At 36.7% G+C, this 19882-nt stretch overlaps 1 protein-coding gene across 6 annotated transcripts in view; it reads right to left on the bottom strand.

The window, feature by feature from the left end:
- The window catches only part of NRG1 (neuregulin 1), an 887736-nt gene that overhangs the window by 161786 nt on the left and 706068 nt on the right, over window positions 1-19882 (bottom strand). For 3 of the 6 annotated variants that reach the window (XM_074228294.1, XM_074228295.1, XM_074228296.1), the window contains exons 2-4: window positions 16008-16185; window positions 11747-11868; window positions 3348-3398 (exon numbers count right to left, since the gene is read on the bottom strand). In XM_074228294.1, the coding sequence (XP_074084395.1) occupies window positions 3348-3398; window positions 11747-11868; window positions 16008-16185 (351 nt within the window). The remainder of the gene's footprint in view (window positions 1-3347; window positions 3399-11746; window positions 11869-16007; window positions 16186-19882) is intronic. The other 3 variants (XM_074228297.1, XM_074228298.1, XM_074228299.1) reach the window with 1 other exon arrangement.

Below are 19882 nucleotides of genomic sequence, written 5' to 3'. Positions count from 1 at the left end.
TTACTAAATACTGTATATATATTTTAATAGTATAATAAACATTGATGGTTCTATGCATTTATTTTATGTTTGGATACTTGACTGAAGCTATTAATTGTGCTAACTGATGATTTCTCTGGAGTCCTTCTAAATAAATCATCTTATCTTTACATTAATAGTAATCTCTTCTTTCTCTTTTTTTCCTGTTTTAATTTCTTTATCCTGCTTTATTGTTATCACTGATGTTGCTAGAATTTTTTCTCCTATATTCATGGTAAAAAGTTCCTAATTAACTGCAAACCAAGTTAGCTTTGGTTTAAGCTTTGGTTTAATTTTAGCATATGAAAAATGACTCATCTTTTTAATTGGTAGGGTTTTTTAAAAAGCCAGAATGAATTTTGCATTTTTCCAAAAGTTTTTTATCTGAATTTGCTCATACAATTTCTTAGGTTGGGATTTTCTTGTCTTCCTATTAATGAACCACCCTTGTATTTCATATTTTAACTGTTGCATAATAATTTAAAAATAAAACATTTTTGGAAAAATATTCCTTAATGATATTAATCTTGTGTTCTCTTTCTCTGCTTTATCTTTTCCTGGTTTGGGTATCTGAACTATTTGTCTCACAGGAGTTCAAGGACACTTTTTGACAGCTTTGAGTGTATAACACAGATCAAAGCAAATCTGTTATTTGTTTTATCTGATATTGAATGATCATATTTCTGAAAATTTGAGGGATATTTTGCATAATAGGCAATCACTCCTTAAATATTTGGTATATTTAATTCTAAGTTTCTATATACTTTTTTTTTAGTTTTTTCAAGGCAAATGGAATTAGGTGGCTTGCCCACCTAACTGCCCCCCCCAATTTTTTTCCTTAATAGGACTTGTATCCTCCTCTGCTTTCTCATCCTCTCCTCTCCACATTTATACAATTTCCCATATTGTTAAACCCTCAAAAGTATATATCTATATACTAACTTATTTAGCAGAGGTTAGGAATTCAAATAAAGTGTTCTACCACAGTTCTCTTTTCATAAAATCCATCTTTATCCTTTAACCTATTAGGTCTTTTATTTAATCATTTGATAATCTCCAATTTCTTTTATTCTATAGATGAATTCTCATCTTTTAAAAAAATAACCTAGATATGAGAATTGATTTTATTTGCCTTTTCTTTATAAATGTATTTAACTATTTGTACTTCAGATGATTAAAGGAGTTTTAAATTGAATAATCAATGCTAATAGGTCATTCTTTTGTCAAATATCCATTGATATCATTGATCACATTTGTAGAATACATTGCCTTAAATTATTAAAGTTTGATTTTTTGCCTTTTAAAATACATTGTCTCCTGAGATTTCTTTAGAATGAAAAAAAATTTTAAATAATTTGAATTGTCTTTCCTTCATATTTAAAGAAAAAATAAAGATGTAACTGATTAAAAATGAAAATACTCCATAACTCAGAGGTTAAAGAATATTCTTTTTTTTATGATGAAATTCTGTGGATTCTCTTTATTGTTGCATTGCTGTCTTTTATTCAGAAGTACTGGATAAAGGTTTGTATTTAGGTTTGGGTTTTTTTCATTATTTCCAAACTTACATAATTCAGATTTTTTAAAAAATAATTTGTTGTGTTCTCCAGGACAAGCTATTCTAACCCAATCTCCAGATATTCTGTCTCCAAGGTATTATCTTGGCAGACATAGAATTCATGTGTTCTTTTAACATTATTTCTTTCTTCTTTGTCATTTTTTCCTCCACTGTAGTATTTATTTTGCATTCCAAGTCATTTTCTCCTCACAACTTCCATTTTTAGGAGAAATTGCCATCATGTAGTGGTATGTGTGTGTGTGCATATACATCATATACACACATGTATGTCTATGCTGATAGGTATACATATATATATACATGTATATATATATATATATATATATATATATATTATTCTGCTGTTTGTATACTTGTTTTTTCTGCATTGAGAACTGATTATTATGACAAGTCCATTTCTAACTTCTGAAAATTTTCTTTTGATCTATTTAGGGCTTCATCATTCCTTCCATAATATCTAATAAGACCACAACAGTCTCATTTTCATATATCATATATTTATATAGTATTTGCACATATTTTATTTCTTTTGGAAGCTTTTGGTTTGTTTTTTATGATCTCTTATTTGCTTGTAGAGTTCATTTTAAATCAGGATTTGTTTTTCTTGATGTGTGATCTTTCATCTTTCTCATAGATTCTCTATCATTTGACTTGTGGGATGTCTTCTCATGCTCTGGTTCCTCAATTTTCCAGCATATCACAGACTTCTAAATGCTGGAATACTGAGTCACTGCAACCTACGTGCAGTAGAAGGGAAAGAGCTAACACAAATGTACTCCTGTTCCCCAAGGAATGATCTCTACTATGTTTCCAGTCCCTCTTCCCTATGATGTCAATTGCCATACACATTCTTCCAAGTGTCTTCTAGTCTTAGTTCATTTTGTTTTCCTGAATGTGGCTGTGTAGAATGAGTGTCCATAGATTTTTATAGAGATGAATATTTCAGGTAGAATTACTGCCTCATCCTTATAATCAAATTTCATGTCCTAAACCTAGGAGCTTGCTTTACTTCATCTCCTGAATGGGCAGAATCATTTGGCTTTAGGGATACTGAAAGAGAACTCTAAATAGTTCACAAAACAATCCCAAGGCTCTTCCTTGTATGACTTTAGACTTCTTAACTTGTAGAATCTACTATAATTACCACATCTGGCCAAAAATTCCTTTCTTTTGTAGTTTTCAAGATGGAGATGTTTACCAACAGCAGCCATGGTGCTCATTGCATGTTTTTAAATGTGCATTTCATATCCATGCCAATAGGTCAGAGTTTGTCCTAGGAACCATGTCCTTGAAGGAACCCTAATAGCTATTACTAATTTTACTGTCCAAAAGTAGGGTCAAATCACAGTACTCTGCCCTCTAGAATAGTGCTGCAAATACAACAGTCTTGTGAATTCCAATACTATCTTACCAAAAATCCAGTTAGTCAAGTATGTTTGGACAGAAAGTGATGTCCTGGCAGGGAGACAAGAGGAACCAATGGCCACAACTTTAAAACTATCCATGCAAATCCTACTGCTCCTCAAATTTATTTCAAAGTTCAGGTTTTGACCAGAAACAATCAGCAAATGTGGGCAATCTTCCCCAAACTGATGCCCAAATGGGAGCCAGGTGGCAGAGCATGCTTGATGAAATTGTTAGTAGACAAGCCAAAGGAGGGGGAAGTTCTGAAGGCAGAAAACCTTTTTTAGTAGAGCTAACAGTCAGCAGATCCAGGGCATCAAGCTTGATGATAGCTGACTTTACTTACCTGATGGCATGCTTGCTCTTTCAGTAGATGCTGGCATGCTAGTTACAGTCTCTGTAAAACACAAAGGTCAACACAAAGTTATGCCACACCAACAAATACCAGTCAGAACCAGACTGGTACATATAGCAATGGGAAAAGAAAAGAAATGCCCCTGTGAAGGGAAATCCTATTCTTGAACTTCCAAAGAGAATGAAAAATACAAATAGGATGATGATTTTAGCCGGTATCTTCATTCTTGATCAGCAAGCATGAACTGAGGTTATTTAACATTAGCAGAAATAATAAACCATTTCCATCAGAGAGCATATATGTGACCCAGAGGGAGGCAGCTCCTTAAGAAGACATATATCAATGTAACCATTGGAATAATCAAGAAAGGTAGCAAACTACTGCTGACAGAAGTTCTCATTGTGTATAGTTGGAGAAGTGAAGCCTCTCAAGGAAGAAAGCCATTTTCATGGTGGGATCATTGAAAAGCAAATCAATTTCTAGCAGTTTGAGCTTGTAGACATTTTCCCCTTATCTGTAGCATCAGCTTCAACTGATGAGTAAAATAAAAGCTTTTGTTCCATGGGTTCAGAAGTCAATGTTGATTCATATTCTTCAAGTGGTGACCCATTTTTCCTCAAGAATTCAATGAATCCATCAAAGGAGGTTTATGATGGCCAGGATGCAACCAATGAAAATAAGACCAAGATGGAAGCTTGCTGTTGTAGATGTCTTGAGAACTCCCTCAGGTAGCAAGAACTAAGAGACTTTCTGGGACAATCTAAGGTGGAATTTCTGAAGAACTTTCAAATCATTTTCTTTCTTCTCTTGGACTTTAAAGCATTTAGCATCGATAATAAATAGCAATCAAGAGAGAATAGAGGCTTTTTTGATAAAAAAAAAATCTCACCTATCCAAGCAAAGTAACCAAGTGGATTTTTGGAAAAGACAGTCCCATGGTCCATTCATCAAAGCTCTAAGAATAGAGCATGAGGATCTTACTCATGGTAGACAAAAAATGTTCTGCTGTATTTTGTCATTCAACAAATAGATGAATTGCAACTATGCCAGAAATACTAGGGAAAGGAACAAGCATTTATTAAGTACCTACTATGTGTCAGTATTTTACAAATGTTAACTTATTTGATTTACGTAACAGCTCTGAGAAGTAGGTGTTACTATTATGCCCATTTTTCAGTTAAGGAAACTGAGGAAGACAGAAGTTGTGTCTTTCCCATTTGATTCAGCTCTGTCTTCCTGATAAGTGTCTAATTCATTGTACCCACTTAGCTGTGAGATAAAAAAGATAATGTTTTTCATCATCCTCCTTTTAAGATAATCACTGGCCCTGTATCTCTCTGAGCAAATAGTTTTAGAATAAAGGAGATAATTACAGAGAAATTAGGAACAAAGAATTTCTTTAAGCTGACTCTCCCCCCCCCCAAAAAAAGACCTAAGTAACAGATTTCTGATAGCATGAATGCACATATTCCCCCCAGTAATGCAAATAACCCATCAAATCCATCCATCCTATCCCAGTTATTCTCATTAAGTTCACTAAAGGAAGTTCACCCAAAACTGTTATGGACCTCTTCACTTTTCCTTGGAATCATGAAGATGATAATGGAAAAGATACATTGGACAACATTTAGCCCTTCTTCTTAGTATGCAACTACTCTTCCTCACCATCTCCACCCCCTTGATGATACATGTCTTTGATGCACCCAACACCTGATTTTTCCAGTGTAAGTTCAATGTACAATTAGTTGCTATCTGCAGACATCCACCATTGTCCTTTAAGAGGTCTTCACCTTTGATTCTGTGAATATTTTCACATTTCATGACTCACAGAGTATCACCAGGAAGATGTATTTCTTAATACTTCCAAAGTCACTCACCAAAAAAGCATCACCTAATTCCCCTAAAGCACAAATGCAAACCCAATCCTGATCATCTCTGTAATAAAATGAGATTTCTAGTCTGCAGAGAGAATTTCATTTCAAGATTCCAAATGAAAGCCTCCAGGAAAATTCTGTCCATAACATTTCTTGGGAAAATGCAAACTCAGAAATGATCATCAGTCATGACTTGCAATTTCCTCGGTTTCCAAACAATTTTGCTAATGAAAAACTCTCATCTTGCTAATAAAGATCCTGGTGCAGAAAGTCTGCTTGAATATTATAGATTGTCTTTCCTTTTAGAAAATACATCTATCCTGCCAAAAGCAAAATTGTAAATCACTAAATCTAAGTTCCACTTACAAGAAGAAGCAAAATGGATTTGTGAACCCAGGCTTCTTGATTTTTCTTTCCTGTCAGCAACACACTGTTCTCTGAGGAATTTGGAAAATGAAATGTGTTCATATGTGCTGGGTGGCCCTTTCATTAAGCTGAATTAATGAGAAACACCATCAGCATCTGCCAGCAGTCAAGTGACTTCTGCTGAGAACACCAAGGAAGACAAGGGGAGGGACATGTCTGTTTACAGAACTTCAATAATATTGTATAAATTAATGTGGATTCTGAAAAAATACCCCAATTTGGGCACAAACCCTTTCTGAAAAGGGCATTTCTAATGATCAAAGATAAAGAGCTAATTTCAGAAGATTCTATTATGAGTTTTATATACTAAATTGACCAAGTTTTACATGATGTGTGAACCCCCAAGTTTCCAGAATTGTCCATAAAACATCCAAGAGTGATTTGGGTTCTCTATGGTTTCTGTAAACAAAGTATGCCATGGTCAATAACTTAACACAGTAATCTTTTTATTTTAATTAATATACCCCCTTTCTTAAAAATGAGCAAGTACCAAATTCACCATGCATCTCTATAGACAGCCAGAAAAAGTCAATTGAACACAAAGCCCCAATACTCTTAGCAAGAGTTTGCCTTTTCCTTTAAGAAGATAATCAATTCCATATGTTGTTTTCAATGTGAATCTGCTTGTCTCTGTTCCCTTTGTGTAATTTTTATGTTTCAATAATCCAATTTATCTCTCCCCTCCATCTCACTTCTTCCCTACTCCCAGTGGAAGAAGAGATAATTCCCATATGCAAAAATGTTTCTCATTTTAAACTTTGAGTCTATCACCTCTTTGCAGAAAGTGTAGAGATTTCATTCCTGGTCCTCTGGAGATATGGCTGGGCAGTGCATGCTTCAGCATCTTTCAACAAGTTTATATGGATTTGTTAATCCATTAATTAATCAATTACTCTCCAGGTTCTGCTCATTTCACTCTATCAATGCATTTGAGTCATCCTAGGTATCTATGAAACCAATCAGGATGATCCTTTTCAAAGGAGAACAGGAACCCAGCAACACAGAGCTACCTCTTAGACTGAAACCCACTGTTAGTTGCAGAATGAAGACTCACTGCTATACAGCTGAGGGATTTTAGAAACCTGTCAAAAAAACTGCAAATGTTCTGGGGATAAGAACCTGCAAGCACATCAACTCTTCTTTCTACTCTGTCTTTCTGGCCATGCTTCCTAGAGTTAATGAACATTTTTTTCCATGATTAATGGGAGACCTATGACCAATACAACAAAACCTCAGCAGTTATAATTACATTCCCAATTCAGTCATTATTGGGGAGTTCAGTCTGTTATCAAGATGAACCAAATCCATAGCTCTAATACAAAGATTAGTCTGATTTTATGCAAATTGAATTCCTGGACGTGATAGGATAAATCAATCATTCACTAGCAATTATTAAATGTCTACTAACTGTCAAATACTATGATAAGTTCTGAGGATTAAAAGAGTTTTTTTTTAATTTCTGCCTTTAGGAATTGACCGTCGATCAGGAGAAATAGATGTATGTATGTAAGCAACACACACATACACACACACACCAAAGAAGGGAATGCTCCAAGGATAAGAGGATTAGGTCTCATGTAGAAGTACATTTGAGACATAAAAGACTTTCTATGCAAGGCATGGAGAGGGGAGATGAAATATAAATATGAGAAGCAATTCAGATCCAAGAAAGATACAAATATGAAATAAGTATGGAAAAGTAGGTTAGCCTGGAATGTGTTTTATCCACATAGTGAGAGGGAACTTCTGTGGAGTGGAGTTCTGAGCAAGGAAAAAATTTAGTCAGTTGTGTAAAGGATAGACAAGAACAAAGAGAGATCTGACAAAAAAAGGATATAATGGGAGGCTACTACAATAGTCCAGATGAAAGGTAATGAAAGTATGAGGCAATAAGGAAGATCATTAAATGAGTTGTTGATAAATATTAAGAAATGTGCCTAAAAAGAGTCAACATAATTTCAATTATTATGCCACATTAATCCTGTTTTCTTTTTTTTATATGGTTTTTAACCTGAATAAATCAAGAAAATGTATTTAGATATAGTTTACCTAGAATTTGAGGAAGGTTATGAGAAAGTATCTCATTCTATGTTTGGATGGAGAAGGTGAAGCAATGTGAAATAGACAAAACTGCAACTAGAGAAACTCTGGATTGTTTAAATGGCAAATCTCAAAGAGAAGTCATTAAAGGTCCAATATCAATTTGGCAGGAGGTCTCCATGATAGTGCTCATGGGAGTCTATGGTTGGCTCTGCTGTTCAATGTTGTTTATCCTTGACTTAGAAAATGACATGCATAGAACACTATTATTCTATTAGAAACCAGGAGGGATGGGAATTCAGGGAAGCCTGGAGGGATTTCCATGAACTGATGCTGAGTGAGATGAGCAGAACCAGAAAAACATTGTACACCTTAACAGCAACCTGGGGATGATGATCAACCTTGATGGACTTGCTTGTTCCATCAAGTGTAATAATCAGGAACAATTTGGGGCTGTCTATGAAGGAGAATACCATCTGTATCCAGAGAAAGAACTGTGGAATTTGAACAAAGACCTTTAATTTAGAAATATCATATTGTCTGATATCTTATTGTCTGATCTTGCTATCTCTTATACTTTATGTTTCTTCCTTAAGGATATGATTTCTCTCTCATCACATTCAACTTAGATCAATGCATACCATGGAAACAATGTAAAGACTGTCAAATTGCCTTCTGTGCAGGGTGGGGGGAAGGAAGTAAGATTAGGGAAAAAATTGTAAAACTCAAAGTAAATAAAATCTTTGAAAAGAAAAATAAAATGACATGGAGAATATGTTCAGCAAATTTGCAGATGACATAATATTAGGAAGGATAACACAGAGGATGAGAAGAATTAAGATGGAAAACCATATAAACAGGCTAGAGAATGAATTCTAAAAGAATGAAATTTAATGGAGATAAATGCAAAGTATTATGTAGGTCCAAGAATTCCACTCAACAATGATAAGGGAGAGGGACATGGTTAGATAGTAACTTGTCTGAAAGAAAGATCTGGGTGAGGTTTAATGGACTGCAAATTCTATAAGAGTTAGAAGTATGATAAATCAGATTAAAAATAAAACAAAGGGTGGGGGCACGGCTAGGTGGAGCAGTGGATAGAGCACTGGCCTTGGAGTCAGGAGTACCTGGGCTCAAATCTGACCTCAGACACTTAATAATTACCTAACCATGTGGCCTTGGGCAAACCACTTAACCCCATTGCCTTGAAAAATCTAAAAATAAAATAAAATAAAACAAAATTTTAAGCTGTCCTAAGATAATTGATGTTTCCAGGAATCAGGAATTTATCTAAAATCCCTCTGTAGCCTACTTTCACTGGGCTACATCTGGTGGACCATACCCAGTTGTGAATGCCATTGCTTATAAGCAATGAAGTAATTGGAGCAAGGCCATTTTAATAATGAAAAAACTTGAATCCATATCAGTAAGTATCAGCTGAAGGAATGGAGGGTGTTTAGAGAAGACTTAGAGTGGATTTAAGAGCTGCGTTCAAGAATTTGACAGATTCTTAGGTGGAAAAGATGCAAGACTTCTGTTTCTGATGGCATCCTTAAAACTTGCCATGGTTTACTGAACTGAGTATGGCCTCCTCAGAGGGCAGGATCAGTGAGTGAGAGCTCTAAGGAGGCAGGTTTCTACTAGAAGTGAGGAAAAATTTCCTAATTATTATAGCTCTTGCAAAGTGAAATGGGCTCACTCAAACTTCAGTTCCACCTCCTTAGAGATCTTCAAACAAGGGCTTGATTGCTGTATTATGGTAGAGATTTTTTTCAGGTAAAAACTACCATTAAATCAATTCTATCTCTCTGGAATTCTATCCCATTATCCTCAATAGAAAAAGACATACAAAAATCAAACAGCTACTATATTCCTATATACCCCACTGTTCCTATGGGATCAATCCCAAAGCTGCATGGTCAATGGATTCTTCCTCTAGCAAACGTAAGCTCCTTGAGTTTTATCTTCATATGTTTGACATCTAAAAAAGTCAGAGACATCCAGTGGGGATTAATAAATGTTAATTAAAGTGCTGAAGCTTTGAGGCTATATTTATCAAAGGGTAAATGTAAAGCTTTTTAATGGGAGCTTATGACTCATTGACTAGTAGAGAGAAAAATGAAGTCTTTTGGTCACCACATTTGAGGTCAAATCACATTTCTGAGTCTTTTGGCCTCTGTGACCTTGGACAAGTCATGTATCTTGTCAAACTATGACTTCCCATCTCTAAAATTGAGGCCACTGGATTTTCTGGGGTCCCTTCTAGCTCTGGATATACAAACCTATGAAGTCACCCATAGTCCCACAATGGAGATCAGTGATTCATCTAACATTTTATGTTTGCTAGGTACTTTGCTCCCTCCAGCAACCTTGTGAAACAGATATTATTATTGTGATGACTTTTTGGGTGAAAACTTAAGGCTGAAGTCAGTAAAGTGAATTGGTCAGGGTCAATCAACTAGTAACCATCTGGAGTCTAGTCGTCCTCATCCATGGAAAACAGCCAGTATGCTCCTTCTAGATCATTTGTAAGGACAGCACAGGCTATACAGAGCAGAATCATCAATAAGTTGTATGAGTAAAGGAAAAGAAGTAAGGAAGAGGGGAAATGTGTTGAGCCACACAGAATATTGGAACAGGGCCAACAATTTTCCTCCAAAGACCTTGGTTCTCCAAAATGTGGCAAAAGAGTGATGGGATCTAGGAGGAAAAAGCAAATGGGTGGTTGATAAATATTTAGAAATTTGCCTTCAAAGAGTCAGAAAGGTTTTAGTAAGAATAGGTCATGCCAGAGTAACCAGATTTCCATTGTGGAAAAGAAAGTCCCCATTCATGTTTGCTGATCAGTTTTGACTACAGACACTGTCAGCATCCCATTTCTAGATCACCCTGCCCATATTATGCATACCCAATCAGTTGTCCTATTTTAATGATTTCCAAGCTTTCTATATCTCATATTCATTTCTTTTCCTAGAAACTCTGAAGCCAGGTGCAAGCAATACCATAAGGTAATGTGGAGTACCCACAATAAAAGTTTTGGGGAACAACTTATTCTTGCAGGTCTCTGGTGATGAAGAGCTGTTCTAAGGCAGCCCATTTCACTTTTGAAAATTGACAATTTAAGTTTTCCCTTAGATTTAGATTGCATCTAAATGTGCTTCTGTGCAAGTTTTTCTTCCAACTTGATTATTCCTAGTTCCATTGTTATTCCATCACCTATTGCCAAAAGGAGACCAAAGAGAAGTATTGTTGATAAGAGCGAGAGTCTGTTTGTCTCTATGGTGTCAAATGTGAAGCTTATATAACCAGACTTCCCTTCATCATCATTTAGTCAAGGAATTCATCAACCCAGAAGTGTTTATTTATTACTTATGAGTCAGGGCATTTGTGAGTTTCGGGGCTACAAAAATACAATGCTCCCAGCTCCTAGCCCCAAGGATCCACCATCTATTGGGTGATACACACTACATTAATAAGGAAGCAATTTGATTAAAGAGGTCAAATAATAGCTAGGGGAGGGGCCAGAAAGCAAGTAATCTACAGGTAAAATTGGAACCTATGTTGAGTTTGGGGACCAAGGCTGAATCAATTCATTCCCAGAAGGGATGGATTCAAAGGAAGCTATTTTGTTTGATTGTGGATCTTGGTATGAGGCTGTTGTTTTTTTCTTTTTTTTCCAATTGGGTGTAGGTAGGGTGGGCAGAAGGGAGAGAAGAAATGCTTAAAGTAAGATCAATGAAGGAAATATAAAGCATTGCTACTCATAAAGTCATCTCAACCATGTCTATGGTGGCACATCTCAGAAAAATAGGGGGCATTCAGTCCAACCTTATTATAAATGCACATGTGTACACACACACACACACACACACACACACACACACACACAAACATGCATACTCAGCTTTTGTTTCTGTTGTCTCTCCATGATTCTCATGGAGCAGGAGCATAACTAGGTCAATGCCCCACCCACCACTGGATTGGAAAAGCTTTTCTGTGTGCATCCACTTACACACAGATGAAAATGAGAATGGCACCTCCATCTCTTACCATTGGACTCCATGATGGTGATGTTGGCAGATGCACTGTCATTGCCTAGTTTACTGATGACTTTGCACATGTACTCCCCAGAGTCAGCAAGAGTTGCTTTACTGATGCGCAGTTCTGATTTCCTGTGGGATGGGGACCAAAGAGCATGTAAGTATGATGGATGGCACAAAGACCTCATTCATTAGCCTGCATCTTGTCTGCATTATGGGGGAGATTCCTCCCTGTCTGGCACGTCCTCCTTTCCTTTCCCTTCCTCTACCTCTCTTTCTGTTGGTCTTACCACTAATTTGAAATGAAAAAGATCTAAAGTTATTTTTTACTACTAACAAAGTGAAAATTAAGTGTTTTAAATGTAATCAGAAGGAGGAAGAGAGCTAGAAGTGATCTAGTCAGATGCGATTATTGGACAGATGAAGTAACTAAGAAGTGACTTGTCTAAGGTCACATAGGTAGTAGAGCTGGAATTCTTTCAACTTTAAACCTGACCATAAAATACCAGGAATATTTGTTTGAATAGATTGAACTTAATCTAATCCATCAGAAGAAATATTTATCTCTCCTTAAAGGTTTTATGACGAAGAAGAGAGAATGATATAAGGCATTCCAAGGAATGAAATAACTTTAGAGCATTCAAAATAAAATGGTGGGCAGTATGGTTTGCACATTTCAATAGACTGAATAATTACTGAAGAGGCTATGAAACCTAATCAGCCTCTGAGGTTTAAAAGTTCAGAAGACTGGAAAAGAAGGACAATCTTAATCCTTCAAATTAGCCCTAGTAATTCTAAAGCTCAAGAGCTCTTAAGAAATAGGGAACACTGAGGGAGAAAAGGTAGGGAATCCAACCACTTAGAGAAAGTCATTTTCTGCTTAACTGCCTTTGAAGCAAGCCACCCAGGCTTGAAAGACTCCATTTTGGGGCTCATCAAATGACTGTTGATTTTAAAATTCTCTTACAGATACTTTCACTCAAAAGATTCTTTGGATGAAACTCACTCTCTTTTCTTTTGGTATTTTTTTCTTCTTAAAGTGTAGTGGTCAAAGAAGCAGGGTAGTACAATGACCTGAATTCAGGAATCCCTGAGTTCAAATCTGACCTGTCACTTAATCTTGTGTCTACCTCAGTTTTCTTCACCGTAAATGGGTAACATAACAGAATCTACCTCACAAGGATGTTGTAAGAATCAAATGAGACAATATTTGTAGAGAGGGTGCTTAATAAGGACTTGTTTCCTAGCCTTCCCCCTTGTTGAAAGACGTTTGGGAATTTTTTTCCTGTAGACACACTACTGCAATAATAGCTTTTTCATCCCTTAGCAACTCCCATATATGACCATCCATAATTCCTGGTGAGAGAGTTCATCTGTAGGATGAAAGCCTTCTGAGAGATCTTCTTGCTCCTACTATTTCAAATTCTACTTGGATATGTTTTAATACAGCACTGGAATAGATCAGACAAACAGTAGGCACTCAATAAATATTTCATGGATAGATGGATGGATGGATGATGTGATCAAGGTCAGCCTGTCCCCTTTTCAGTCACACTTTGGCCATACCTTTTCAACTCTCTTCCAGTCCAACTCTTTGAAATTTCTCTTATCTCACAATAGCCTGACCATAGTACAGGAGCCCTCTTTCACACTATTGAGTCACTCCTGCAGTTTCAGCTCATCCCAGCCCCTTCAGTGTTACATTGCTAGAATATATTTATGATTGTGGCCTCCATTACCTCAGTGCCCTTCAACCCTTTGTGATCTGGTTTTATTGTTATCACTATTCACAGAAACTGGATTCTATAGGATTCCTAATGATGTCTAGCTTACTAAATCCAAAGACTTTTTAAAAAAGCTTTTATCTTATATTTAACCTTCCAATAGCACATGATGCTGTGATTCCTTCCACCACCTTCTTGATACTCTCCCTTCCTTTTTCTTCTTTGACACTTCTCTGGGTTACAAAGCAATATTTACTTTGGAGACATTGTCATATTTCACTCTTTGCCACTGTCCAAGCTATGAATGCTCTCTTTATGCATTCATGCACACTCCTTTCCTGAGCAGACAGACACTGGTGGGGGCTCAGAATGATGTCATTCAGATATGGCATCTATTGGATCTCTCAAATGCTACTCAAATGTTGGAACTACTCTGGAGTACTGCTGTGGAGCCTGAGTCTCCTCTGCTTTCAGGGCTCCAAGTACTAGTTGAGAACATCAGCTTCCACTCAGACTATTTCTTAGAACCTAGTTTCTCCAGAGTCAGAAGTCAGGAATTTCCAAGGAGAAATTCACTCCGAGAACTAATATCAGGACTAATCTATAAACTGCTAGGCTTCCAAAACTAAATGTACCCAAAAACAACATGTAATTTTTTCAACCTCCTTCCACTCAATTAATTCAGTTACCAGACTATCTTTCTGTCTCTATCTCTCAAAGATTCACCAAATTACTCCACACACAAATTCCAAGTACTTAGCAGATAGTCCTAAGTTACATATGACACTAATTACAAGCATTGGTAAAATTATGTGACTATTCTTCCCCCCCAATGTACTCCCTATTCCTGTCACATCTATCTGAATGATATCTTAAACTGTCATTTAATCACACTCATAGCCTAGTTTGCAATCCCTCTTGTCTCAATTCTTACAATAGCATTTCAATCATTCTCTTCACCATTTCATTCCCCCCCCAATTCATTTACTATCCTATATTCCACATTTGACTTTGTAGGATATGACTGATTTCTCCTCCCTACTCAAAAACTAGTGATCCCTTTGCAGCATTGAATAGTTTATGTTGACAGTCTTTTAGCCTGTTATTCATGAATCCTTTCTCCTTGGAGTTCAAGCTACCTTTCCAACTTTCTCTCAATGTTACCCTCCACATTGAACAATCCACTTCCTACAAAGCACCCCCATAGGCCTGATTGTTCATTTCCTTCAAGGCATCTCCTCCACAAAACCTTCCCTGTCTCCATGGCCAAGTCAGGAACATTCCAACTTTCACCTAGAAGCATTCTATGGATGCTTCTGCACTCACCACAATTTAACACTTGAGTACTGTGGTATACTGGGACCCTCTTGTAAGCTCCTTAAGAGAAGAAACTACCACTAAGTGGTTTGCAATCCATTAGCATAGCCTATTGACATTTATGACCTCATTAAGTTCCAAAAACAACCTCCCCATTTTACAGATGAGCAAACTGAGAATGCAAGAAGGGAAGTGAAATGCCCAGTGTCACAAAACTGATTGTCAGAGACAAGATTCAAACCCAGGTCCAGCCTGGCATTTCTCTCCCAAAGGCATCCCCTCTCTTCCACCATCATATTTGAGGTGAGCAGACTTTCAACACCAGGGCTACCAATCACTAACTAGCTCAAGAGAGAATTCTCCCAAATACCCCTAAAAATCCCTTCTATTTAGTTTTGGTTTGTTTTTAAAAATTTGAATTGTTGACATCAACAGAAGAAATTCTGCCTGAATTTTCTCAATGAACATAGCAATATTAATTATAGCTAGCATTTCTATAGTGCTTCAAGGTTTGCACAATGTTTTACAAATATGAATTAATTTTATCCTCATAATAATCCTGTGAGGGAGATGCTATATGTCCATTCTAGAGATAATAAAACTGAGGCAGGTATGACCAGACCCATATAACTATTAAGGTTTTCAGGCTGGATTTGATTTTTGATCTTCCTGCCTCCAAGCCTAGTATCTACTGCATGATCAGTTGACCAGAGAGAGAAAGAAGTCTATCATCTATTCTATGTTTTATGATATATCAATTTATGCAATGAATATATACATGTATCTATATAGATATACATATAGATATCTCTATTATTTAGGAACATAGATCCAGAGATTAATGGGACCATTGAAACTGGCTACCTTGTTTTATTGATGAGAAAACTTTGACCCCAAATGGCAAAGTTACTTACCAGTGGTCCCAGGGCTAGTAAGTATCTAAGAAGAGCTTAAACTCAGAATCTCCTGTCTCTAAGTCCTTGCTTCTACCCACTATGCCACCACAAAGCCATTTCACACATTGGCTTGGTGCCCCCTCCTCTTTCTAAACATCTCTTTTGTTTTTTTTAACAAAGTGACTTGCCCAAAGTCACCCAGCTAAGTAGTAAGTATCTGAGGCTGGATTTGAACTCAGGTCTTCCTGATTCCAGGGCTGGTGCTCTATCCATTGTGCCACATAGATGCCCCCCTGAACTCATCTTCTTATGACATACAGTGTACTATACTCACCCAGGCTTCTTTTGTATCTTGACATTCTGTGGTTTGTTTTTCCGACTTAATTCACTCCCATTCTTGAACCACTTGAACTTGAGAGAGGAGTATTCTGAGCTGGTCTCACACCGAAGTACAATCTTTGAACCAGTAGCTGACTCTTGGTTCCTCATCTCTTTTAATCGGGGAGGTGCAGCTAAAAAAGATAACAGAGATGGAAAAACTTCATCATCATTATCACCAATACCATCATGATCACCACCATAATCATCATCATCATCATCATCATCATCACACATCTTGAGATACATTGAAAGGGAAGTCAAATTAGAGTTTGAGATCTGAGCCTGGAAAATATGAGTACTCAGTAGACTGTTCTTACCCAAGAGTCCTCTGATTAAGGTGCCTGTACTATCATGTTGCTATAATGTTGCCAATAATTAAGCAAATCTGAGGTCAGTTTCTAATGTGACAAAAGACTATAGAGTCTAAATACATATGGCCAAGTCTGGAGTCAAGAAGACCTGAGTTCAAATCCCTGCCTCAGATACCTGCTCATTGTGTGATCCTGAGCAATCAGCTAACCTTGTTTGCCTCAGTTCCCTAAACTACAAAAATAACAAGTCACTCAACTATTTTTGCCAAGAGAACCCCACATTGACTCACAGTCAGGCATGAGTAAAACAACTTAGCAACAACAATTTAATTCTAGCAAATTAGAAATGATGGGGTCAAGCAAAGGTCAAAGGAGTGATATGGGGGAGAGATTAAAGAAGATATGGAATATTGTCAACAAAGAATTGAGTAGGGAGGTCATGTTGACTAATTAGGAAATCTCACCCAACTACCATCCTCTCTGATTTCACATCACTTAAAATCCAATAGTGGAGGCTGCACTCTTCTCTGACCTGTGGTCCAACCAACACAGCTCAGCTGTCTCTCTGTCTCTCTCTGTCTCTCTGTCTCTCTCTCTCTCTCTATCCACTTCTTTTCATAAATTTTTGCTTTATTTCAAAAAACATCCAATAGCAGGAGAAAGTGAGAGGAAGGACACAAGAAAATTAGAAGATAGAAGGCATAAAAGTCACAAGAGGAACAGGTAGTAGGGTAGAGAAGAATCTAGAAGTCAACAAGAGGCATCTACTACCACACTAAGCACCAGGGATACCAAGCAAAGGGAAAGACAGCCCCTGCCTTCAAAGGGTTCATAGTCTAACACAACAGTTCTGACTGATGATAATAGAGGCAGGAAAATATGGATTTCATTTGTCAGCATGAATCTTTTATGGTCTCACAAGCTGGTTGAAGCTACCTTTCATTGGGAGGCATCTAGTTTTTAATTATTTTTCTGATTACCAATGATTCACTTTTTCCTTCCTTACCACCTCCCTCATAGGGGAAAAAAATAGAGAAAAATAATTTTTTTTAAACAAATGACCATTGTAGCAAAACAATTTCCAAATATGTTTTCAAATGTCCAAATATGTTTCATTGTAAATATTACTATATTTAGGAGAACACATATTCTCCCATTAGATCATGAGACAATAAACATACACTTATCAATGTGGTATTTTGAGGAATCTCACAAGTCCAAAGTTGAATGGCCTGCCATTGGAATGACAAAGGTTGTAGATGTACACCTGGTAAGAATTACTGAGACCAGAGTTCAATCCCCTAATTTAACAGATGAGAAACTGAGGTCCTGAAAGTGTAGGTGATTTGCTCACAGTCACCTGGATAAGAGGTGGCAATACTAAGATTAGAAGCCAGTATTTCTGACTCTAGTCTGGGAGGCAGGAATAGATTTCATCATAATCAGGATTAGATGTAGGTCTGTTCCAACTCACTAATCCTTGGTTTTGTTTTATTTTTTCTCTCTCCAGGTGCCCTTCATTTATATTTGGAGGATCACAGAAGCAGAAAATATGGTCATTCATATTCACAAGGAAATTTCCAATATTTCTGTTTAAAAGAATGTTGAAGAGGTCAGAGAAAGAATGTTGTGTTTGAAATTCAATGTATTGGTTCGAGTCCCAAGTTGATGCCATCTTGAACATTTAACATCTTGAGGTCTTAGCTCACTAAATTGTAAAATATGGTGGTTGGATTAAGACACCTATAAGATTCTTTTCCATTCTAAAGTTATGACCACGAAGCCAAGAATCAAACTTCTTTCAGTATTCAGCTGCTCTAGCCTTCTACTTTTACTTGGGTTTTTTCCAAAATTGAATTGACTAAATATTGCATTTACTTCTGTTTGACCTTTCAATTTAAACGAATTCAACAACCTGTCCTATATCATGGTCAGGTGCAGGCTTAACTCTGAAAATGGGGATGGAGAACAGAACAGCATTTATTATGCTCTACCAAATGCCAGGGTTTATGCTAAGGACTTAACAATTATCTCATTTAGTCTTTACAGCAACCCTATGAAGTTGGTATTAGTGAATTCCTTTTCATTTTACAGTTGAGGAAACTGAGGCAAAAAAGACCAAGTTACTTAAAGATTAGTTAGTGGTCCTTTTATTCCACTGGGATGCCTCCCTTGGGGATTCACAATGAGCAAAAATCCCTCAGAAACAGGCAAATTCAGAAAAATAAGAATATCATCCAAAGTCCTAAATTAAAAAAATATATTCCCACTTACTTTTTTTCTATATAATAATAATTATTACATTGTCCTGAACAATAATATTTTATAAATTATCATGGATTCTATTATTATGCTATATATAATTATATTACATATAATACTTTCTATTTTAGAGAGAATATCAATTATACATAATAAATGCATATACATATATATATATATATATATATATATATATATATATATATATATATGGGACAACTGGGTGGAGCAGTAGATAGATGCTGGCCTGGAGTAAGGAAGATTCATCTTCAAATATGTTCAAGTATGACTTTAGACATCTACTAGTTATGGGAACCTGGCCAAGTCACTTCACCCTATTTGCCTCAGTTTCCTCATCTGTAAATTGAGCTGGAGAAGAAAATGACAAATCACTCCAGTATCCCTGCCAAGAACATCCCAAATGGGGTCACAGAAGAGTCATCCCAGATTGACATGCACATAGATAGTACAGAGATTATACGTACAGATTAAAGTTCATAAGATGCTTCATTTATATTTGATTACCATGTTCTTAACCTATTTTTTATTTCTCCCCTTCTTTTTGGTTTTTGTTTAGGAAGAAATAAATGTTAAAGTGCTCAGTTATTCACAGTGGGTGATTTGATAAGTGGAAAAGGAATTTCAGCCTTCAAGGATGACTGGTTTGAGGCCTCATCCTCTATTTGCATTCAGCATGGATGCATAGTGCATAATAGAATAATAACTAGCGAGAGTGTGGCATTTTAAAGTTTGTAAAGGTTTTCCAAACATTATCTCATTTGTTTTCAACAACTCTGCAGGGAGGTAAGAGCTATTATTATTTCTTTTACAGATGAGGACAATGAGGCAGGCAAGGATTAGGTGACTTGCCAGATTCACTCAACTGAATCCCTAAATGTCAAATCCTCCAGACTCCAAGGGCAGGACTCTCTCCATTGTGGCAACTTAGATATCTGCAGACCCTGGAGAACATTACCATTCAACCTCATAGGTTGTTGAAGCAGGAACAGATTTTAGAGATTATCTAGGGCAACAGATACAGAGTTCAAAAGAGGAGAAACTGGCCTAATTCCTCAGAATAAACTGAGGGAAGGGAGCTCTTCATTCCCCCCACTCCACCCCAGGATCTCAAGGGTGGGATGGTACTCAGTTTAGGAGGGTGATTTCCTAGCTGTACTGACTGGGGGGTTGGGACTGGGGAAGGAAAGGTATAAGGGTAAGTAAATTAGCCTGGGGTCCAGAAAGTTAGCCAATA

This window comes from Macrotis lagotis, chromosome 3 (assembly GCF_037893015.1).
Source record: "Macrotis lagotis isolate mMagLag1 chromosome 3, bilby.v1.9.chrom.fasta, whole genome shotgun sequence".
NCBI lineage: Eukaryota > Metazoa > Chordata > Mammalia > Peramelemorphia > Peramelidae > Macrotis > Macrotis lagotis.
The sequence above is the reverse complement of the archived record's forward strand: the minus strand, read 5'-3'. Positions and strand labels throughout refer to the sequence as shown.